This window comes from Lepidochelys kempii, chromosome 3 (genome assembly GCF_965140285.1).
Source record: "Lepidochelys kempii isolate rLepKem1 chromosome 3, rLepKem1.hap1, whole genome shotgun sequence".
In the NCBI taxonomy this organism is placed as follows: Eukaryota; Metazoa; Chordata; order Testudines; family Cheloniidae; genus Lepidochelys; species Lepidochelys kempii.
The window spans coordinates 63,471,189-63,495,919 of record NC_136382.1 but is presented as its reverse complement, the minus strand read 5'-3'; the positions used below and the strand labels follow the sequence as shown (position 1 = coordinate 63,495,919).

At 41.9% G+C, this 24,731-nt stretch overlaps 1 protein-coding gene across 2 annotated transcripts in view; it reads right to left on the bottom strand.

The window, feature by feature from the left end:
• The window catches only part of TTK (TTK protein kinase), an 86,614-nt gene that overhangs the window by 46,248 nt on the left and 15,635 nt on the right, over positions 1-24,731 (bottom strand). For both annotated transcript variants that reach the window (XM_073336522.1, XM_078852124.1), the window contains exons 4-12: positions 22,612-22,718; positions 14,288-14,431; positions 8,612-8,720; positions 8,422-8,503; positions 8,229-8,326; positions 7,256-7,355; positions 5,954-6,080; positions 3,863-4,041; positions 3,508-3,647 (exon numbers count right to left, since the gene is read on the bottom strand). In XM_073336522.1, coding sequence (XP_073192623.1) covers positions 3,508-3,647; positions 3,863-4,041; positions 5,954-6,080; positions 7,256-7,355; positions 8,229-8,326; positions 8,422-8,503; positions 8,612-8,720; positions 14,288-14,431; positions 22,612-22,718 — 1,086 coding nt within the window. The remainder of the gene's footprint in view (positions 1-3,507; positions 3,648-3,862; positions 4,042-5,953; positions 6,081-7,255; positions 7,356-8,228; positions 8,327-8,421; positions 8,504-8,611; positions 8,721-14,287; positions 14,432-22,611; positions 22,719-24,731) is intronic.

Sequence of the window (24,731 nt, the reverse complement as noted above, 5' to 3'; positions counted from 1 at the left end):
CAAAAACGGCCCCAGGACCAACCCCTGGGGCACTCCGCTTGATACCAGCTGACAACTAGACATGGAGCCATTGATCACTACCCATTGAGCCCGACAATCTACCCAGCTTTCTATCCACCTTATAGTCCATTTATCCAATCCATATTTCTTTAACTTGGTGGCAAGAATACTGTGGGAGACCGTACCAAAAGCTTTGCTAAAGTCACATCCACTGTTTTCCCCATATCCACAGAGCCAGTTATCTCATCATAGAAGGCAATCAGGTTGGTCAGGCATCACCTGCCCTTGGTGAATCCATGTTGACTGTTCCAGATCACCTCCCTCTCCTCCAAGTGCTTCAAAATGGATTCCTTGAGGTCCTGCTCCATGATTTTGCCGGGGACTGACGTGAGGCATATATATTATGATACAGTCTTTAATTACACCCCAACATACTATTTTTTCCATTGGACCCTTGCCTCATTCAGTGCACAGAACTGTACCCACTGAACATGTAATCACTCAATATTTCTTTTAACCATCATCATTCAGTGCAGCCCAATTATCATTTACTGCAAGCCATCCAAATTCTTCACTGAATACAGAATTATTCATTTCCTTATGGGTTTTTCTATGGTGCTCTCACTAAAGTATCCAAGTCCTTCACAAACATCAATGAATCTTCAAAGCATCCCAATAAGGTATATTATCCCCACTTTACAGATAGGGAACTGATCATCTCTGTGTATGACCAAAACTGGGGGAAGTGTCCATTAATTTTAGACGACCAACTTGACACAGCTCGGACTGAGTTTTTGGTTTTGTTTATTTGTTTAAAATTACATAGAGGTTTTTTTTTTTTAATAGTACTTAGTATGTTCAAAGCACAGCTCCTTTTGACTACAATGCTCAAGCCTTCTGAAAATTCAGCACCAAGAAAATGAGGAAGACAACTAGCGGCCAACTATGAAAAGTCTGGTTTAAACGACTTGCTCAGCATCACACACAAACCTGGTGGGAGAAGTGAAAATGGAATCCAGGATGGCATTCAACTACCTCACCCATGACACAACCCTCTCTCTTCCTGAGTTCTCTACTTCATTCAGATCTTCCAACTTCCACAACAAACAAGGCAGGGGTGTTATAAAAAACCTCATTCACTACACAATTCGGATCCCTTCCCAGAGCACAGTCCATGAATATAGAATCACATAATTAAAGAGCGTCAATGCATTTTCATAAGGTGCCTAATTAAAGGTTGCACAGGCAACCTTTAATTCTGACATTTCCTTACTTTTGAGAGCTTAACTTTTCACCTTTATGTTCTTTTAGCACTTTTCTGCACATCAAATGCTGCAACAGCGCCACTGTAGCGCTTCACTGAAGATATTACCTACGCCAACGGATATCTCCCTTCAGCATAGGTACTCCACCTCCTCAACAGGCAGTAACTAGGTTGACAGGAGAATTCTCCCATTGACCTAGTGCTGTCTACACCGGGGGTTAGGTCAGCTTAACTGCATTGCTCATAGGGTGTGGATTTTTCACAACCAAACAACATAGTTATACCGACCTAATTCCCTAGTGTAGATCAGACCTCTGTGTAGTTTTTTGTTTTAAGTTTCTGAAAAAATTCTATCATGTGGAATCATATTGATTCTGACATGGGGTCATCAGCTGAGCTGGCACAGCACAGGATCCACAGCACAGATCTATATCGTTTGAACAAACAATAACTGGTAGCAGTAATAGGCTGTTTGCTTCTGTGTTGACCAGTTATTAGAGGAGACACTTTGCCAGTGGGTTTCACAGCTATATGCTTAACTGCAGAGGAATGCCAACACTTAGAAATCCTGGGATCTAGTCCACATGCTGGATGGAAGAGTGCTCTAGTCGTCGTAAACCCTTCTGCCCTTGTTCTCCCATGGCTCCTTTCTCTTTCCTCCCAACACCCACTCCAGATCCTACCACTTCGTTCCCAATACATTAACCCACTCTTCAAAGGTACTGTTCCAGAAAGGAAACTCAAGTTCAACTATGCCAGAATCTATAATACTGGTTTCTCAAATTTATGCAGGTTAATTATTCAAGCCAATATGGGTCTTTTAATCAATCCCAAAATTAGGGATTCAAAAGAAAGTTAGGTTTCAGAGTAGCAGCCGTGTTAGTCTGTATTCGCAAAAAGAAAAGGAGCACTTGTGGCACCTTAGAGACTAACAAATTTATTTGAGCATAAGCTGTAGCTCACGAAAGCTTATGCTCAAATAAATTTGTTAGTCTCTTAGGTGCCACAAGTACTCCTTTTCTTTTTAAAAGATAAAGTGTCCTTTATTAGTGACCAGATATCAATGTTTAAGTGTTTGTAACAAAGACCCATTGTTTAGATTTAGTATTGAAGTCCTGATTTTGGAACTTGAAGCCAACAAATTCCTTATATTCTAAAATCATTCTGATTTCTTAGAGTGCTGTGCTGTTCCTGATATCACGCATAAAGATGCATAGAAATCTTTTCTGGCATCTTTTACTTATGGGGGAATTCTGCGCCACTGTGCATATGTAGAATTCATGTCCAGCACAGAACCCTCACCCCTTCCCCCCGAAGAAAAGACATTCTGCCTGAGAAGTGCTGCACTTCTGCCTTTCAGAGGCTGCTGGTACCAGAACAGCCAGCTACATTCAAACAGCACCGTTCCCACTCAGCCAGGTTAGGACAGAGAGGAGCAAACAAGACTACTGGGGGCCACAGACCGGGGTTCCGAAGCTAGAGGGGTAACAGCATTGAGCCAGTGGCTGAATGGGAGGGGTGCCAGAGGGCCACAGGAAGATGGGAGGCAGGGACACATGGGGATGGTGGAAGGGGGCTGTAGGACACATGGGGAAAGGAGATGCAGGATACAGATGTGCCTGACTGAATGGAAGAGGACTGGATTCAGCCAGGATCTGCATGAGGGAGGCTTCCTAACTCCCTAACAATCCCTCCCTCCCCCCACCCACCCACGCCCAAATAAAACCCCTATTCCATACTTCTCCCACCCATACACAACAACCCTTCAGGTTCACTCCCAGGTTCCTTCCCCCTCTTGCTCAGCTCCTCCATTACCCCAACTCCCCAAAGCCTTTTCACTGCTTCTGAGGGGTAGGAAATACATTTCTGTAGTGTAGTTTAAATGAATTACTCAAAGTTCTGTGTTAATATGCCTAGTAAGGAATCTGTCAAAAAAAACCCATTACCTGAATCTTTTTTGTGTGTGTATTTTTACAGATATACTTGCTGACTGGTAATTTATTTCAAAATACCTAAGTAATTGAAATTGGCATGATTATATTGTGTTATTTTGACAAATAAAATAGAAGAATTGGTAGAATTTTAAAATATTGTGCAGAAAATTAAGTTTTTGGAGCAGAATTACCCCAGGAATAGCATCTAAATATTTGCAATTTAGAGGCCCTAAACCAAATTATCTTAATAAAAATATTACAAATTTATTATGGTAAGTCCATTTAAACACACACATTAAGAGATATTACCAGGCCATATAATCATTCAGCGTGTTGTTGCTTGGTGTTCCACAAAAATACACTGGATCTTTTCTTTTAGGAGCAGCTTCTACTGGCGATGATCTTTTTGAAATGGGAAGGATAGGCTGTTCAAAACTTGATCGCTTTCCCTAACAACAGTAAAGTAGGCTGTTAGTTCAGAAATTCCCAGGGAGAAGAGTAAGAGCACATTAGTCTCAATTTTTTGGTATTACTTAGTGAGCGTGAGCTTTTATGTAGCACTGTAGATTTCTGCATCCACAGCAATACCTAAGAAAACAAGAGAAAGTGACTAGACAAAACCACCACATTTTACATTTCCTATACAAGAAAAGAATGAAGTCACCTCTGTGTAGCTCTTCTGTGTCACTTCTGGAATCTCCCATTTCTTTGCAGATGTTACACAATTTAGTTTTAACCGCTCCACTTGTTTTCTGTTACTTCCAAGAGAACTGGACTGTTGCTCATGACTTTCCAGATACCTCAACTCTGGTATCCTTTGCTTCTGATGCTGCACATTGGTTTCTGAAATAAGTCATTTTTCTTCTATTATTAAAGGAGACAGATTTTAAATAAACCAAATTATGTGCACCTCATTTTCTGGGTGCTGAATTTGACCTAGAGGTCTGATTCACAGAAGGGGTGAGTGCTCACATTGGCAAATAAAGTTTGTAGGAGCTGGGTTTTGATCATATGAAGTGTTCTATAATGGCAGGTATTTTGAAAAATCAGATCGTAAGCATCTCACATTGGGCACCCAAAATTAGTGGACACTTTTGACTTTAGTGTTTGTGCTTCAGTTCCCCATTAGTAAAATGGGGCTAATACCCCCTGATCTCACAGGGCTGTGTTGAAAATAAGTGTTTCTGAAATATTCAGATACTATAGCGATGAGGGACACATTAAAAACCTATGCAGAAATGAATAATTCTGTCTTCAGAGCAGGGTTTGAATAGTGTACAGTAAATAAGGCATGGGGCCACACATTGAATAATGGAGGAGAAAACAAAATAATGAATCGCTCATTAAGTGAGTGACATGCATTCTGCACCCCGAATGAAGCAAGGGGACCCTATCGAAAAACTGTGTATGATTAAGGCTACATTTTAGTCATAAGTATTTTTAGTAAAAGTCATGGACAGATCACAGGCAGTAAACAAAAACTCACAGCCCATGACCTATCCATGACTTGTACTATATACTCCTGAGTAAATCTTGGGGAGGGGAGTGGCCCGGGGCGCAGCCTGGGACCCCTGCTAGTGCTGTGGGGGGGGGGGGGGGTTGGCGAGGCTGGCAGGTTCCCTACCTGGCTCCACGCCTCTCCGGAAGCAGCAACATCCCTCAGATCCTCAGTGGAGGCCTCCTCCTAGGAGCTGAGAGATGTTGCTGCTTCCGGGAGGCCCCTCCCGAGGTAAGCGCTGCCCAGAGCCCTCACCCCTCCACCCCACCAGTCCTGAGACCCTCACCCAAACTCTTGCTGCTGCTGGGGGGATGGGGGAGCAGAAGGCTGGCCACTGCAGAAGTCACGGAATCCATGACTTCCGTGACAAACTCGCAGCCTATGTACGATTGTGTAATTAAAGATTGTATAATAATGCATATGAACATGGGGGCCATATTATAGTTGCACAGACATCTTCAATTCAGACATTTCTTAAATTTTGAATGATTGATTTTGCAATCTTAATGTTCTTTTAATGTATCTATTATATAAATAACTAATGCTAAAAAGAATTTTACCTTTTGACAGTTTCTGCAACTAACTCTAATCAGCCTTTGAGTATATAGACTAATCACACTGTTATTTTCAGATAATAGAAGTGGGTGAGTTGTGCAGTTTAAAAATGTTTTACTGAGTGTGAACCACTTTTTGTAATAGATTTTTGCTACAGACACACAATGCCTAAATTGTTCTGATTTTAATAGGACCACAATTTGGTAGCAGGTGTTTTCATGACTGATTAAATTCTGCTGTTGGAAATAATCAGAAGCTAGCAAGAGGATTATTAAGCACTTTGATAAAATGTGTGTGTGCATTTTGTACCCAATAAAAAAAGTAAATAGGAGCAAAAGAGGTGGTTGCAAGTATCCTTCATTTTCAACACCTTGCCTACTCACAAAAAGCTAGCAAGGACAGAGTAGATGAACATTATATACAGGCAAATCGGTTACAATTCCAGCATGCAGTGGTGATAAGTTATCAAGCTTTGGTTTTAAATATATTTACAGTCCTTTCTTGGAAGGTTGACTTTGTCCAACCTCATCCCACAAAAAATAAAGAGGAATCTGTATTTTTAAATTCTTCCCTAATCACAAAAATAGTAAGTATTGGCTAGTTATAAGGTTCCCTTTAGCAGACATTCTACAAAGAACAGCCCACTTAAAATGCTTGTTCCATTTTGGATTGGTAAAAATTTAGTCTTATTAGGACAATTACCTTCTTTTCTTTTTGTTGCAAGACTTAAATCTGTTTTATTTTTTAGGGTTACAGTTGATTCAGTTGCAGTCTCTAAACTCTCTTCATCTGATATCTGTGATTGTACAGAGCTTTCATCTTGAAAGGACTAAAGAAAATATATATTTTTAAAAGCATCAAGGACTTAAACACAGTATCTAAAAGTAATTTCCTTATGATAACAGTTTGCCACTGATACACCCCATACCAAACAAACCAAACATTATTAGTTCTAAACTTTAAATATATGAACACACAGAAGTTTACACCTGTGTAATCTTTCCAATTATTACCCTTCTCTAAATGTTTCCTATTTCTGGTATGCTTTTTTCTTTTTTAAATAAAGTGAAGCAACCAACAAAATGGTTTTAGTATTCCTAATCCAACTGTAAATTGTTTTATGCCAGCAACAAATCAAGTGGGTCTTGGGGCTGAAGCCAAAGACCAAGGGTTCAGCCTGTGGTGGCGGGACTCAGATTACAGCCTCCCACAGGGGGTTGAAGCCCTTGGGCTTCAGCTTTGTCACACACACACCCCCACCCACCCTGCTTGGGGCAGCAGGGCTCAAGTCCCCCCCCCCAGAACCTCCTTCAGCTTTGACACACACACAACTGCCTGGGATGTCAGGGCTTGGGTTAATTCCAGTTCTGCAGTTTCTCCTTGAAGATTTTGAAATTAATTTGCAAACTTGACACTATCAAATTAGGCCTGAATAAAGGCGAGGAGAGGCTCGGTCACAACAAAAAATAATTTTCACTCTATTGATATTCACCCCTTCTTTCAACCGTTGGAAACAGGCAACATCCACCCTAATTGAATTGACCTCATAAGCACTGACCCTCCACTAGGTAAGGCTACTCCCATCTTTTCATGTGCTGTATATCTATACCTGCTTACTGTATTTTTCACTCCATGCATCTGATGAAGTGGGTGATAGCCCACGAAAGTTTATACCCAAATAAATTTGTTAGTCTCTAAGGTGCCACAAGAACTCCTTGTTGTTTTTCCAATGTATCACTCTCAAAAGACGAATCCAAAAATAAACTAACTTTTGTGAGGATATAAACAGATTCATTAGTTATTTTGCCTGCACAAGTCCTACACATTTCCTCTTTTCTCTAAATATGAATTTGATCTTGCTTCTGAATTCATATTACTAGAACCCTTTTTGGTCTGAGTCACTGTTTTCATTCTCTCCCCCTCCTCCCCTCCCACACACCTAAAACATTTTTAGCTATCTACAGTTTCCACAACTACCTATTTGAAACAGAAAAATAAAGTTACCTTTAAGTCTCCCAGTTCATATGAATCATCCTCATTAAGTTTTGGTGCATGCAGTAAAAAAGGCGCAATCAAATTTGTGCATTTAGAGCCAGATATCTGCCTGTTTATATAAAAGACAATGTTAACAGTAAAAAAACTTCAAAATTTAGGGACAAATGTTCACCTGTTTTGAGCTAGTTGTGCAAACGCTGAACAGAAGTCACAAAATAATAGGAGCAGTGAGAACGCTCCGATAGCACACTGATGAGTACAATATAAAAATCTAAACAGATGACACATTATCCCATGAGGTGGCAGAAGCCCCTCCATATGAGGAGTTCTACTTGGTTTGCTTCCCTAGTAAATGGGTACATATGTAGGTTTGGAAGAATGAGATTTTTGTTTGCCCTCCCTCCCCCTTTTTTTAAAAACAGTTTTGAATAATAATAATAGATATGTTTCTTAAGCTTTTTTAGATTTTTATGGATTTAATTTTTCACAGTTACAGGAAATTACGGGAGGGGATCAAAAAATTATTTAATGATAGGCACAAATTCAAAATGTTAAAGCTTTATAACTATTAAAACAAAAATTAACATACACAAAATAAATATCCTTAAACTAAGTTTTCAAGCAGCATTTTTCTTACTTTACCTAATTGTACATTTCCATAATTATCTATGGAAATATATTTTCCTTAATTTGCATGCACATGGTGAAATTGATGTTTACTAACATTTACCAATAAAAATCTAATCCTTCCAAGCCTACCTATACTCCTGTACTTGAACGGTCATTTGAAAAAGTTAGTGTACCTTGTATTCATACCTATGGTAATAAAATAGGTTTAATTTTTTTTTGGCCTATAGTCATCATTGGCAGTTATGTCCAACAAAGTTGTCCATGTCCTGAAAACACTTGTCAGTTCTATCTTTAAAGAAGAGAAGGATTAAAATCTATTGTTTTGCAACAAGATTAATATAACTAACTATACCTCTTTGTAACACTAGTTGCAAGTGGAGCATCCATCTTCTTCACAGTATCTACAGCATCAGTTACTAATTTAACAGGAACTCTCCCAAATGGGCACACCTAAACATTTAAACAAATTGAAAGTTATCAAATCTGAAAAAGGGAGAAGGGGGGGCACGAGAGGAGAAAGAAGTGAGCATTGAAAAAGCTTCCACCTGGTTAGATTTGTTTAATTGCTTTAAGGGATTGCGGCCAGCCAGGACTGCATCAGACTCTTGTGGAGAGTTGTTCTTCTCCCTAAAAAATAAGGAAATACACTACAGTTATCTCAGCAGTAAAAAACAAAAAAACCAACAAAAAACCCCCCAACACTTTGAATAAAAATATAAGAATTTAAGTTGTTACCCAAGAGAAGATCTGGGGGCATTAGCAGAAATTTCACCAGAATCACTTTTTTTCCTACTTCGGAGATTTCCAGCCATGTTTTGTGGTCCAGATTCTTGTGTGCTTGATACTATAAGTAAGTTAACAAGTAGTTTGAATTATTCAGTGACTACCAATGAAATATATTACATATTTCAAAATATGAAACTGCCCTAAGGTTACATTAACTGTAGGATTTTAATACACATCAATGAATAAGTTGCTGAAGGAAAAAAACGGTTACTAGCCTCTCTGTAACTGTTGTTCTTCAAGATGTGTTGCACATATCCATGTTGTCCGTGTGTGCGCGTGCGCCTCGAGCACAGTTGCTGGAACTTTTTCCCCCAGTGGTATCTGTCGGGTCTACTCTGGCACCCTCTAGTGCAGTGTACTCATAGTGCCAGTATAAAAGGCCTGGCCGACCTGCACCCACACAGATCTTTCTTTCTGGCCAACTCCAAAGGGGGTAGCAGTATGAGTGGTGGAATGGACATGTTCAACAGATCTCAAAGAACAACAGTTACAGGTAGGTTAGCAACCATTTTTTGAGTGCTTGCATATGTTCATTCCGTTGTAGGTGACTCCCAAGCAGTAGCATAGGATGTGGGGTCAGAGTTCATGGACACGATGACTGCAAAACAACTTGACCAAAACTGGCTTTGTCCCTCACTTGTAATGGCCTAGTGGGCAGAAAACTTATGCACTGACAACCAAGTTGCTGCTCTGCAGATGTCCTGTATAGAGACCTGGGCCAGAAATGCCGATGATTAAGCTTGAGCCCTCGTGGAATGGGCAGTCAGTATAGCTGGCAGTGGAATATCCACTGTTTGTAGCATGCGCAAATGCACCAAATGATACAGAAGGAGATTCTCTGAGCTGAGATGGAGAAACCTTTTATCCTATCAACTTTGGTTTTAAAGAGTTGAGTGGATCTACGGAATGGTTTGGTTCTCTAAATATAGAATGCACGGGAACGTCTGACATCCACAGAATGGAGATGCTCCTCTGAACCTACTGTAAGAGCATATATGTGTATGTGTGCTTAAGATCTAATAAAAAGTAGTTTAGGTAAAAGCACTCTGGTTTGTATCAATCATATATCAGAAGGAGGAACTGTGTCCCCACTGATTTATTCCTGGCACTGCCTGGAGAGAAACAGCTAAGTTACCACTGCTTTGGGTTCTGAAAACTCTGTGCTCCGGTAGTGGTCCTGGCCCAGCATAAATTTGAGGTAATGCCTATGACTTGGTATGATGGAAGTATGCTTCTTGGCCCTCTATCTTCAAGATGCAATCCCCTTCTTCTAGTCCTGGGACAATTGCTGATAGAATGACCATCTTGAATTTCTGCGCTTTGGCAAAACTGTTGAGAGCTCTGAGGTCCAGTATAAGCCTCTAACCTCCCTTTTTCTTCTGTATCAGGAGCAGAAGCCTTTGCCCCTGAGATGCATGGGTACTGGATCTATAGCTCCTATGCTGAGGAGATGGTTCACCTCTTGGCATAGTAGACTCTTGTGAGAAGGATCCCTGAAAAGGGAGAGAGAAGAGTTAGGGTTAGGGTGTCTGAGAGGAGGAAGTAAAGAGAAATGGATTGCATATCCACTCTGGACAATTTCCAAAACCCCCTTATCAGAGGTTATCTGTTCCCAGGAACTGCGGAATGGGGAGGGGTGATCTCTGAAAGAAGGAGTGGGATTTCCCAGCATGTGGTTGGGGAGAGTGTGTTCTACTGGCACCTCAACCAACCCATTGATGGTTGTGACGAAGAAGGCTGTGGTCCCGAATGCTGCTTCTTAGGGAATCTCTATTTCTTCCTTTGAGGTTGTAGGGCCTCTGAGATTGATATTGAGACATATATTGTGACGAACGGGATTTAAATTGTGGCTGAGGGCTGTATTTCCTCTTTTGGGCCAGTATGTAAATTCCCAATGAGCGGCAGGTCACCCAAGAATCTTTTGGTGTGTGAACAGACGCACCCATCTTCTTGGCGAACAGCTTCGTTCCCTCAAAGGGGAAGTCCTCCACTGCCACCAGGACCTCTTTGGGGAAATCTGATGGCTGCAGCCACAAAGCCCTTCTCATAACCACCAGAGTGGAAATTGAGCGTGACACCATATCTGCCCCATGTAGAACGGATTGGAGGGCTGTCTTTGCTCAATGAGTTGGCCCTCATTGATTATGGCCGAGAATTGGTCGTTGTGGGAATCTGGCAGCTGATCAATAAAAGAATGTAACTTCCCATAATTCTAGTAGTCCTACTTGGCCAATAAGGCCTGGTAGCCAGCCACCTGCAACTGCAGAGTGGCAGCTGAGTGCACTTTCCTGCTGAACAGGTCTAAGCGTTTCCCATCCCAATTAGATGGAGTAGACCTAGATTGGTATTGGTGGCTCCTAGAATTAGCCACATCCACGATAATAGAGTTTGGAGGTGGGCGAGAAAACAGAACCTCTGTGCCCTTCGCCAACATATAGTACTTTTTGTCTGCCCGCTTACAGGCTGGCAGGGCAGAGGCTGAGGTCTGCCATACGATTCTGGCAGGGTCCAGAAGCACCTCATGGGCAGGGAGTGCCACTCGCAGAGGTGGAAGCATGTAGAATATCTGCCAGTTTGTTGTGGGCTTCAATCACCTCACATAGTTGAATTTGTAGGGCTTCTGCAACCCTCTGGGCCCAGTTCTGAAAGGACTTGAAGTCATCCACCGTGGATGGCAGAGGGGGCATCACCGCCTCATCAAGCAAGGAGGATGGTAGGCGGGTTTGAAGGGTATCCTCTCTTTCTGCTTCAGGCTTGATTTCCTCCATCAGTTGTATGAGTCTGTGGTCCTTGATGCTGCCACTGAAGGAGGGCATCTCCCAGCTTGCTGTATTACACTGGGGGCCAGGGAGGTTTGCTGTCTCTAGGCTTGCCAGGGGTCTCAATATGGCCATTGGGGTACAGGGTTGGCGGCTGATACCAGGGCTGCCCATACCAAGGAAGCTGAGGAGCTAGCGGGTGCTGTGCTTGTTGCCCATGCTGGAATTGAGGTCAGTATGGTGGATATGAGGAGCATTGGGAAACCAGGTCTTCTTGCTCACTCTCCGATGCCTCTGAGAAGAAGGGTGGTGGGTGGCACGGAGAGGCCATCAATTCCAATGCCCTGGGGGAGCTGGGTACTGGAGTTCTGGTGCGGACTATGGGTGAGTCTGGTGCATCAGATATGGAGAGATCAGATACTCACTGGAATTCTGTCAGTATGGAGGGTGTCAATGCCTTTAGCTGTTAGTGCAGAGTGGCTTGTACCGACAAAGACAGTGACACGGGCCTGACCATATGGTCTGCTGGTGCGACATGCACCAGCGTTGGTGCTGTTGACCGCATGACGTAGCCTTCCCTGGGCAGGATTTCTTATGTTTTTCACGTCCTCTCAGTACCAGAGCTTCCTTACAGTGCCCACTCTTTGGCCTGACCAACTTGCAGTCGGTTCAATACCTTGCGGGCCCTGGGTACTCTGTCTACTTGGCTTCAGTGCCGATTATAGCGATGGAGATGAGGAACGTTTCTGGCTTGATCTGTGCTCGCTGTGGGGACTCTCAGACCTTTTCTTAGAGAACTTGAGTGAGTGACTCATCTCCTTGGAATCACCTGCCTTTGACGTAGAAGGTTGCAGTGATAGCTCTCGCCGGGACTTCAGAGGTTGAAGGTCAGACTCCATGAGCTGGAGTTTAAGCCTGAATTCTCTATCCTTCCTGGACAGGATTTTAGCTGCTGGCACCAATCACACTTTTATGGATTGTGCTGCTCCCCCAAGCAGCAAATACACTGTAAGTGTCCGTCTGTTACCAGGATGGATTCTTTGCAGCTCAGACACTTCTGGAAGCCTGGGGAATCAGGCATAATCTTGTTATGTACCCCCATCCCCGGTTTGACAGGAGGCAAAGCTTTTCTTTCTTCTTCTTTTTTTTTTTTTTTGGCATGGCCAAAAGAAAAAAAGACTTAAAGTGAAGCTAAATTTGCAAAATTATGGGGGGCTAATGATCCGTTAAGGGACAGCTCTCATCTCTGTCTCTAGCCAGCACTGGTGGAGAAGAAACTGAGAGGGAAATGCCCACGCATGCTGACTAGCCTCATGGCGGGTGAGTAGCCATGCGTGTGTGGGCAGAATGGACTGCTATTGAAATTCTCCAATCAGCAGTGTGGGGTGCACACACACCTACAACGGAGCACCGATAGGAACACCACTCAAAGTAGTAGTAAAACCTATGGTTGGACAGGAGAGTGATTTAACATCTGGTGACTATGTAAGGGCCCATTTGTTTGCTAAGAGCCAACGTGGAATGTTCATTCAAATGCCAGCCTTTGGTGAGGACTAGTGGAAGGCTGAGTGAGGCTTGCCAGCTAGAAACGGGTATTTTCCAGGTCCTGCCTGAAGGTTCCAGGAATGGCCTCTCAAAACAACAGAGACTATAGGAGTTTAGGCTATCTGAAGGTGTCATTGAGACCAAGTCCAAAGGACACAGGAGCCAGCAGCTTCTGAGAAGGAAATCTGAACTGGGATCTGTACTAAGGCTTTCCTGTGCTTGAGAGGGTAAAGAGGGTACTTTTAGATGCACAGTAAATGAGCTCTTTCAAGGGTTTACTAGTAAGTAATAAAGCAAAAGTTCATTAACCAAGTCTGGAGTAGAGCTGTGCTGACTGGGTTTTCTCACAGTGGCCTTTGTAGAGTACCTACCATATTTATCAATGAGCACCCAGTTCCTGGGGACAAGGTCTTGGGAATAAGGGAGCAGAGTAAGACATGATAATATAAACATTTCCATGTGTTTAGTTCAGTGGTGCCAGCAATTACCTGAGCTCAGGAAGCAGAAAACCTGGGTTCGTGATAAAGTGGTTCAAATTTGTATTTGTAAAGAGATGTAATTCCTATCCTAATCTGACTGGGATAAATACATTATGCAATCCAGACTGACCCCTTTCCTAGAGTTTAACTTCACTGATGATCCAAATGGAACCTCTTCAGCCTACACGTTTTGCCCAAGCTCAACTGTTCGTAGTTCCTGGCAGAAGCGTCATGTCCCAAACCCTAGTACCTTCTCCACTAATACTCTCCCAATCAACCCTCTTATATCCTGCTTTGAGTTAACAAAATGCACCTTCCAGTTGCCCAGCAGTAAAGATGCCACATTTCTATGCAGGTTCCAAACACCTAACATCATGATGACTTAGTCTTAGAGGATTCTTAAGCAGAATCTTTGATTCTGCCATCCTATTACAATATTACACATTAGAAAAGGAATTCCATCTTGGCCTTCTTAACTAGAACTAAAGGCACTATATCACAACATTTTTTTAAATGTTAGAATAAAAGGACTATCTAGGTATTTACATGGCCCTCACCAACAAACAGCATTCAAGAACCACAATCATTTATGGATTTTATCCTATGAGATATGGAACTATTTTTCCCATTTGCAGATGAGGAATGGAGACACCGGGTAACTTAAGTCAATTTGCAAAGGTCTGTGACCCAACGAAGAACTGAACACAGGTCTCAAATCTCAGTCCAGTGCTTCATCCTCTAGAAGATCCTTCCAACTATATTAGTACTATTATTGCATCATTCAAAAAACAAAATGAATATTTAAGCTCAACTGTAACTTTAGAATACTGAAATGCACTAACCTGTGAAGTTCTCTTTCTCTTCATCTGAAAGCAACTGCCTTTTCTGCAAGTGTAGGTTTTGTAGAGCAATTTCCAACATGTCTGGTGGAACTGCACAGCATTCCACAGCTTTTTGAAGAAGCTGTTTACACTTCTTTACATTTCCTAGTAAGCAGTAAGGGACAGAGAATTAATTACAAGTTTAGTGAATACAAAAGATACCAATTAAACTAACAGGCAATATGCTCTTAAGCTCCTTTTGTATTAGCATTTTGTTTGGTATGTGCTTTGCATTACCCTCTCAAGATCAGCGTATTCCAAATCCACTACTGATTTTGTGATCTCCAATTTATCAAAGAGACACTGATTGCCCACCCACCTCATAAAGCAAAAATTATGACAGAGGAAATAGGAAAAGCCAGACATATTTTCACTTGAAGTTGTGTATTGCATCACTGTTGGCATTTACTCATCAGCTACAACTACAACCCACTACATTGTTTTATGTTCTAAAAAAACAGTGACTTTCTAAGATGTATCCCAGAAAAGAAAAGGCATATTTTAAAAGTAAAAGATTCTATAATGACTTCCTAGGTCTGATAAAAACAGTCTCTATAATCCCTGTAAATTTTGATTCATGAAGAGCACACAAATAGAAGTTGTGACTTAAATAAATCCAGCAAAACTAGATAAGGAATAAGAAACAAAAGTGAGAAGTCCACTAAGGAAGCTACACCAGGAAAACAAAGCTAAACAAAAACCACACATGAGGAATCCGGGGGAAGGATGAGGAGGAAGAATATTGTTTAATTAAGAGAGAAGGAATTGTGCTCAGCATATTATTTCCACTTCTAATATATAAATACAAGAGATATTTAGTGAGTATATTAAAGTTTTTGCTAAAAACAGAATTTGCTTTAAAATACATACATATATACATAGATAATTATTATAAAATTGTGCATTAGAGAGAGAGACACACACACGCACACACACCCCCCAGGAAAAAAGCCGACCTTGGCCAAATTTCACCTGCCCTCCCCACTATCACTTACCCAGAACCAGTGTGAAATACTTAGCATCTGATAGTACTTATCTGTACAGTGCTTTGAACAAGTAATCAAGTAAATCTGGTCCCCCTCTAGTGCCTTATCCATATACTCAGCCTATTACTATTACCATTTACTCTGTTAATAGAAGTGGTAGGGAGCTGTGCTGTGGATCTAAATGTCATATCCTGCTGATTACCCAAGCTGGGGGTTAATATGGGTCCACATACTGGAATTATTATTTGCTTGTTTTTAAAATTAGGAAATTACATCCAAAATAACCTACATTAAAAGAACATTAAGGTTGCAATGTCAAGCAGTCAAATTCTAAAATGCCATACATAAGGTTGTACATGCAGCCTTAATTTACCCCCTTGTGCATGTCCATTATGATACAGTCTTTAATTATATGTTCACTACTATTGTTCCCCCCAGAGGACTCATACCTGATTCAAGTGAATGGATAGTTATTCAAGATTTCTTATCTTTCTCTTTCAGTATGTGGCCCCAGGCTTTATTAACTGCACACCATTCAAACCCTGCACTGAACACAAAATTAATTTCCTCTCAGGCGTTTCTATGGTGCTTTCACCATACTATCCAAGAGTATCACAAACATTAATGAATTTTTTTCCACAACACTGGTGAGAATAGGTTCTATTATTATCCCCATTTTATAGGTGAGGAATTGTGGCACAGAGAGATTAAGGTCAAAAGTGTCCACTAATTTGGATGCTCAATTTGAGACACTTAAGTCCTGATTTTCTAGAGTACATAGCACTTCATATGCTCAAAGCACAGCTCCACTTAACTTTAATTGAAGTCACAAATGCTGAGCACCTGTAATCTGGCCCCTTCTCTCATTTTGGGCACCCAAAAAATGAGGAACACAATTAGGGCCAGCTCTACAACAGGACTCGGGTGCCTAACTGACACTTTAGGCAACACAAATATCCTCAAATCCCCCACTCAGTAGCCTCCTAACTCTGTAGACACCTATTTTATGTTCCTAAAGCTCATGCTTCATGGCTTCAATTGGTCACCAGTTCCTTCACCACCACAGTGCATTCTCAGAAGTTTTTGGTCTCCTTCCTCTGAAGGATGGACATGGCTGGAGATGGAACACTGCCAGGTGGTCCAAGGGTCCGAGGTGACACCAAGCATTCTCTCTCTCTCTCTCATGTGCTTAGCTGGTTGGTTCTTGCTCACATATCTAGGGTCTAACTGATTGCCATATGTGCCAAAGGAAAGGAATTTTCCCCCAAGTCAGATTGGCAGTGACCTTGGGAGTATTTCACCTTCTTCTTTCCCTTTCAACAATCCCCAACCTCATTCACTACACACTTTCCAGCTTCTTCAACTAATAAGGCAGGGGCCCTACAGACAGCCTCATTCACTATACGACCCTGATTAATGCCCATATTGATTTCTGAGCACTGAATAAGATGAGGTCCTGTGGTGGTCAGGGGATACAACTATGTGATCATGCTATTAAAAATCTTTCATTATGTATACACACAAGGGTGTCAAATTAAGGCTGTATGGACAACCTTAATTCTGGCATTTTCTACTTTTGAATGCTTGACTTTGCAACCTTACTATTCAGAGTTGGGTATTTTTGGAAGTAGCTTCCTATAATGAATGCTAACAACTATTGCATTTACAAATATTCAGTAAGTTTTTGTAAATGAAGACAAAAGAGGAGGAGGAGCTGTTGGAGCAACTAATTAAGTCAGTGACCAGGCATAATTATTTATCACATTCCCTCATAGCCTCCAATATCTAGAAAGAAGAATCTAGTTCTCTGTAAGCGGAGGTATACGTAACGAGAAAGTCTAGCTGCCGTCTCTAGGGGCCATTGTGACATTCAAAAAAAGGAAAAAAGAGTCACTGCCAAGTACTGGAGGCAGTTTCTCCAGGAGGAGAGGAACGTTTAGGGGAGCATAAAACAAAGCAGTTGGGTAATATGTCATACATATTATGGGTAATAACAAGGGAACTATGGGCTAGAGACCAGAATAAAGGAACAGAACAGACAAGGAGGGGTGCCTGTGAAACCGAAGACACCGATTAACTTTCTCCAAGAAAGGCTACACTTACTATATTAAGTGTTGCTAAAATACATAAACACCTTTCCCTTTATTTTTCCATTTAATTAAGTCCTGTAATTACTTCAGGAATTTTGTTTGATCATAACACAGGTGTTTCATAAGCCACTCTTTATTAAGACATGCTCCATAGTATGATAAAGTTTGAGAACTCCTGCTATCATCTACCTACTGTAGTTTGTAACAAAGTAGTGACTATAGATGCCAACTATACAGTGTATGCAGGAGCATTGCACTGAGCACAGACCAGCAATATCAGTGAGTACGGATATCATGGGTTTAGAGACTGAATACAAACCTGATGAGAGAATCTCTTTCCATAACACAATTTTTATCCACCCTGGATATCAAAAAAAAGATATTTAACCATTTTCCTTTGACAAAATAAACCTGAATAAAATTAAATTTTAAATTATGACAACCTATGTTAAGCCCTAATCTATTAAAATCACTTAAAAAAAATACACTGCATCACTGAGCTTTTCAAAAATGTTATTGGGTTAAAAAGGTGCTGCTGTTTTAATTATATATAGAATTGGGGGAACATTTCAACTTCTTAGGTCAACACAAGCTTCACAAATATTTCATAAAGGTCACATGCTGCATTAAGTATTTGTATTATTTTCCATCTTTACAACAGAGAGAATGCTCTAGACCAGGGATCTCAAACTCAAATCACCACGAGGGGCACATGAGGACTAGTACATTGGCCCGAGGGCCGCATCACTGAAACCTTTTCATACAACGATACAAAAGTATAGTCAAAAATGAAAAAAATGAAGAGTAATATAGTATGCTATTAAGAGTCAATGTATTGACTATTTTAAAACTGTAATGCGAAGAGGGGTTTTAACAAAATATAAACACCTGTAACAACTCCTTATGGGTCAGTAACACTGATGATGATCTACACTAACAGTCCATCAACACAGCTGTAATGGCAGGAACTTTTTAAAGTAACTATTCATACAAAATACGTTGCCACTTTTAATAAACATTCTTCCCAACTACTCACAGCAAAGAATCATACATGCTGAACTTCATACCTCAGACTGCTCATCTAGTCCATGAGGCCCCGTCCCTGACCCGCTTCTTCCCACCCCTCCCCCACCCCCCATTCCAACCCATTCCCCCAAGTCCCTGCCCCAACGCCACCAGTGGAGTTGGTGCCTATGGCAGGCCACGGGAAATAACTCCACTGGCTGCATGCATTAACCCAGAAACCGCAGCCTCTCCTTTTAAATTGCCAACCCATTTTAAATGGCCAACCCAATGGCTACTTCGTATGGGAAATGAGGGCGCTGCTGTTTGAAACCATTCCCACATGTTATGAAGGTTAAAGAAGCCAAAAGACTGTGGCTTACCATGGCTGCCTGCAAGCCGAATTCAGTTGCCTGGCCCTGCGTGAGTGATCTTTCACACCAAACCGGCATACCCACAATAAGAGGCAAAATGCGACCTTTTAATGAAAGTACATGTGCTCTGTAATGTTAACAGCAAGGTTTACCGTGAAAGAGTCTACCCATTGTTCTATAAAATGGGTCTTTTTAACTTCCACTCTCCCTTTTATTTCCTCCACCAGCTGCATATGTTTCTCCTTCCCAGAGGCTAGCGAAGATTAGAAGGCGAAAAAAACTGCACTCACAATGAAATGTTCTCTGACCTCATGCTGTCCTCCCACACTGACAGAGCACAGCAAAATACATGGAGGCAGACAATCTCAGAGTGCAGGAAAACACAATATGACCGCGAGGAGAGGTGGCACGCTGAAGATGGCAGGTGGCGTCAGCTTGCTGAAAGAAGGCAGGAGTCAATGCTCAGGCTGCTGGAGGATCAAACTCATATGCTCCAGTGTATGATTGAGCTGCAGGAAAGGCAGCAGGAACACAGACCGCCGCTACAGCCCCTATGTAAACAACTGCCCTCCTCCCCAAGTTCCATAACCTCCTCACCCAGACACCCAAGAATGCGGTGCGGGGGCATCCGGCCACCCAGCCACTCCACTCCAGTGGATTGCCCAAGCAACAGAAGGCTGGCATTCAATAAGTTTTAAAGTGCTGTGTGGCCTTGTCCTTCCCTCCTCCACCACCGCACCTGGTGCTTCCCTCCTCCACCACCCCTCCCGGGCTACCTTGGCAGTTAACCACCTAGTTGTGTGATGAATAAATAAAGAATGCATGAATGTGAAGCAACAATGACTTTATTGTCTCTGCAAGTGGTGATTGAAGGGAGGGTGCTTAGCTTACAGGAAAGTAGAGTAAACCCGGGGCGTGGGGGCGGTGTTTCCATCAAAGAGAAACAACAGAACTTTCACACTATAGCCTGGTCATTCCTGAAACTGGTTTTCAAAGCTTCTCTGATGCGCACTGCGCCCTCCTGTACTCTTCTAACCGCCCTGGTGTCTGGATGCGCGTAATCAGCGACCAGGTGATTCGCCTCAACCTCCCACCCTGCTATAAACGTCTCCCCCTTACTCTCACAGAGATTGTGGAGTGCAAACAATCAGTAACAACAACAATGGGAAAATTGGTTTCGCTGAGGCCTAAACAACTCAGTAAGCTGCGCCAGCGCACTTTTAAATGCCGAAATGCACATTCTACCACTATTCTGCACTTGCTCAGCCTATAGTTGAACTGCTCCTTACTACTGTTCAGGCTGCATGTGTATGGCTTCATGAGCCATGGCATTAAGGGGTAAGCTGGGTCCCCAAGGATAACTATAGGCATTTCAACATCCCAAAGGTTACTTTCTGGTCTGGAAAGTAAGTCCCTTGCTGCAGCTGTTCAATAAGACCAGAGTTCCTGAAGATGCGAGCGTTATGTACCTTTCCCGGCCATCCCACGTTGATGTTGGTGAAACGTCCCTTGTGATCCACCAGTGCTTGCAGCACCATTGAAAAATACCCCTTGCGGTTTATGTACTCGCTGCCTTGGTGCTCCGGTGCCAAGATAGGGATATGGGTTCCGTCTATCATCCCACCACAGTTAGGGAATCCCATTGCAGCAAAGCCATCCACTATGACCTACACATTTCCCAGAGTCACTACCCTTGATAGCAGCAGCTCAGTGATTGCGTTGGCTACTTGCATCACAGCAGCCCCCACAGTAGATTTGCCCACTCCAAATTGATTCCCGACTGACCGGTAGCTGTCTGGCGTTGCAAGCTTCCACAGGCCTATCACCACTCGCTTCTCTTGGTATTCTTGCGCTTCAGGGCAAGGGAAAGCGAGTCACAAAGTTCCATGAAAGTGCCCTTACGCATGCGAAAGTTTCGCAGCCACTGGGAATCATCCCAGACCTGCAACACTATGCGGTCCCACCAGCCTGTGCTTGTTTCCAGGGCCCAGAATTGGCGTTCCACACCATGATGTGCACACTGCAGGGGCCCGTACTTTGTGAGAAGTCTATGTCCATGTCCTCATCACTCTCATCACCGCGCTGCAGTCACCTCCTCCTCTCCTGGTTTCACTTTTCTTGCAGGTTATGGTTCTACATATTCTGCTGGATAATGCGAGTGGTGTTTTTTTGTGCTCATAATTGCCGTGGTGATCTGAGTTGGCTCTATGTTCCCAGCGCTATGGCGTCTGCGCTGAAAAAAGGCGCAAAACGATTGTCTGCCTTTGCTCCGACGGAGGGAGGGGCAACTGACAACATGGCTTACAGGGTTGGCTTGCAGGGAATTAAAATCAATAAAGGGGGTGGCTTTGCATCAAGGAGAAACAGAATGGCCCCCTTAAGGATAGGGCTCAAAACTCTGGGTTTAGCAGGTCGTTGATTTCACAGAGGGAGGAAGGAAGGGGGGAGAAAATGAATATAAAACAAATCTGGTCTATTTCTTGTTTTGATCCACTTCATCTATCTTTATACATCTTGCTGATAGCAGACGGTGTAGTACGACTGCTGGCAGGACTGAATTGCCATGAGACTAAACTTAAAAGGGAAATGACCTGGCTGAGTCACTCCCATGTCTTCCCAGGCATCCCTGACCGACCTCACCGAAGTCAGCTAAAAGAGTACCCTGGAGTACGGTGACAATGGCTACCAGTCATACTGCACTGTCTGCTGCCAAAAGGCAATGAGCTGTTGCTGTGTAGCAATGCAGTACCGTGTCTGCCAGCACCCAGGAGACATACAGTGACAGTGAGCTGAGCGGGCTCCATGCTTGCCATGGTATGGCATCTGCACGGGTAACCCAGGAAAAAAGGCGCGAAAGGATGGTCTGCCTTTGCTTTCCAGGAGGGAGGGAGGGAAGGGGGGGGCTTGATGATATGTACCCAGAACCACCCCCGACAATGTTTTTGCCCCATCAGGAATGGTATTTCTACCCAGAATTCAAATTGGCGCAGAGACAGTAGGAACTGGGGGATAGCTACTTACAGTGCAACGCTCTGGAAGTCGACGGTTGCCTCGGTACTGTGGATGTACTCCACCAACTAAATGCACTTAGAGCATTTGTGTGGGGACAGACACAATCAACTGCATAAAAACGCTTTCTACAAAACCGACTTCTATAAATTCAACCTAATTTCATAGTGTAGACATACACTTAGATAGCTAACCTGCCTCTTCCTCGATTTTTCTAATTTCAGTTGAGAGTTGTTTAGAAGTTTGTCAGAGATATTAATTAGGAGTTAAAAACTACAGGGTGTGAGGGGAGATGATTGACCCAAAATACTTTTTGGATTGGCTGCCCTGTTCTTGATTGAAAGATGGAGACCCTTCTTTGTACTGGTGGAAAAAACTTCACAGAAAAGGCAAGTCTTCACACGCCACATTAACCAGTTTCCATAGAAAAATTTTGTGCAGACAATCATCATATCTCGGACTTCTAGGCAGTGAAGCAGTATTACAAAGTCTCTCCTATCTCATATGAAGCTATACTAGAAAATGTTGGAAAATCTGCTCTAACTATATGGATTATGTAGGCTTCAGTAATCAGTCCTAAATATACCATATTCAACAGAACACACTTTCTAAAACAAATCTGAGACACACGTTCTACTAAAATGAAAAAAACCCACACTTTTCTGAAGGGAAGAAACCAGGGCATTTTAGATCAAATGGAAGGAAAAAGTACTTTCTAAATTCTTAAATTTTCCTGATTAAGTACCTACTACACAATATTCTATTTTCTTAATTATACTGATTTAAAAAAAAAAAAGAAAAAGCTTCTAATATTAGACACATACCTTGTGACAGTTCGAATTGTGCCAAAGCTACGTGCACGAAAGCAAATTTCTTGCAGTTCAGTCTGGCAAGATGAAACTGGTCACGTGCCTCCTCTGGGTCTTGAAACCTGTAAAATAGAACACTGACAGTTATGTAGAGAGGAAAAGCTGGAAATGAAAGAGTAAAGGAAATTTAAGGGCAGGGTTCCATATATTTAGTGATGGACAAGGAATCTGCTGCAAAATTCACCTTTGCCACAGTACTGCCCTCCAGAAGCTAAACAAAAATCTTTCTACTCATCACAACTGTTAAAAAATAAATTAAACAAATGTATACTATTTCCTTGAGTCTGCAGGAAGACTGAAAGAACAGAGGCGTTAACTGCCCTAGTCAATATCAGCGAGGGTATTCTCAAACTCTTCAGGATAATTTTAACTACCAATACTTTTTTCTTGCAGATAATTTTAGCTGAAAAATTTAGTTAATATACTTAAAACACACACAAGCCTCCAAACTGTGTGCAAGGTGCTAAGTGTCAAAGCCTCCAGTTTTCCCCTAACTTATGTTTTTGCCATTATAAAAATTTGCAGTATACCAAAAAAATTATCACCTCATTCTAATGTGAAAAAATGAATACAACATCAAGACACAGGAGCACTATAATTAATTGATTTCTGAAATGAATCTGTCACAGAATTTGCAGTTTGCCACACCAAACTGTTGCAGAATGCAGGGATTTTGCCACAGAAACAAGGTCCAGTTTCCCAAGGCATATAGGGGATTTTGTTTTAGGGACATGGCCAAGATTTAGCAGTCCTCCTTGAAAAGTACAGTTTCATATGTACCTCCTCATATTTAGCTTTAAATAGCTTCACTACTACTGGTGAGGCAATATCTTTTGTTGGACCACATTATTCTAGAAGACCTGAAGACCTTTTTATAAGCATGAAAGCTTGTCTCTCTCACCAACAGAAGGTGGCCCAATAAGAGAGAGAGATATTACCTCTCTCACCTTGTCTCTCTAATCTCCTAGGACCAACACGACTACGACACTGCATTCACTGTTGTTGACTCTCAGATATTTAAGCAGGGCAACCACAATTACAGGTATGAGATGTTAGCACACAATGCAACATCCTTCTAAATATCCCTGATCACATACATCCACTCCAAATGCAAGTTAAGGCAGAGCAAGGTTCATATCTATATTACATTCAAATAAAAAGAAGAGATCATTCTAGTTTTGGAGGGAGGGATGGGCTGACCATGACAGTTTTTGTGGCATATGTTTTCTATACAACCAAATTGGGAGTTCTGTAAAAGGAGTTTAGTAGATGGACAAAAAGATACAATTCACAATCAAGAAAGATGACAACTTTAGCTAAAAGCCTATCTGGTTCATTGGCAAAGTGAAGTCAGCAGTTCAAAATAAAAAAGCAACATATAACAAATGGAAATAAGGGGAAATGGATAGCAATTACTATAAAAGTAGAAGTTATGCAGTGCATAAAACTGACAAGGGAAACTAAGGCCATGTCAAACCCAAGGCAGACAGGGTTAAGGACAATGAGAAGAACCATTTCTGTTTGTTTTTAAGTATACGAAGATCATAAAAATTCTAGCAATGGTATAGGCCCCTTACTAGATGGAGATGGTAAAATTGTTAATGATGATGCAGAACAGGCAGAAGCGTTCAATAAATGTATCTTTTTTGTATTTGGAAAGAAGCTAGATGATCTACTTGCCTCACATGAGGAAAATAAAGCACTTTCCAGTCCACTAGTAACCAAGGAGGATGTTAGACAATAGGTACTAGGAGTAAATATTTTTAAATCAGCAAGCCCACATGACTTGAGCCCAAGAGTGTTGGATTTTTAATCCTGAAATAAAACAAAAACTCCAGAACACTGGAAGAGTGCTAATGTTGTGCCAGTATTCAGAATAGACAAGTGTGATGACCTAGGTAACTATAGGCTGGTTAGCTGGACATCAATCCCAAGCAAAATAATGGAAAAGCTGATACAGGATTAAAATTAACAGAATTATTAAACAATAGGAGTATAATTAAGGCCAATTAACATGGTTTTATGGAAAAGTTTTGCCCAACAAACCTATATGTGCATAGATATAATATACTTAG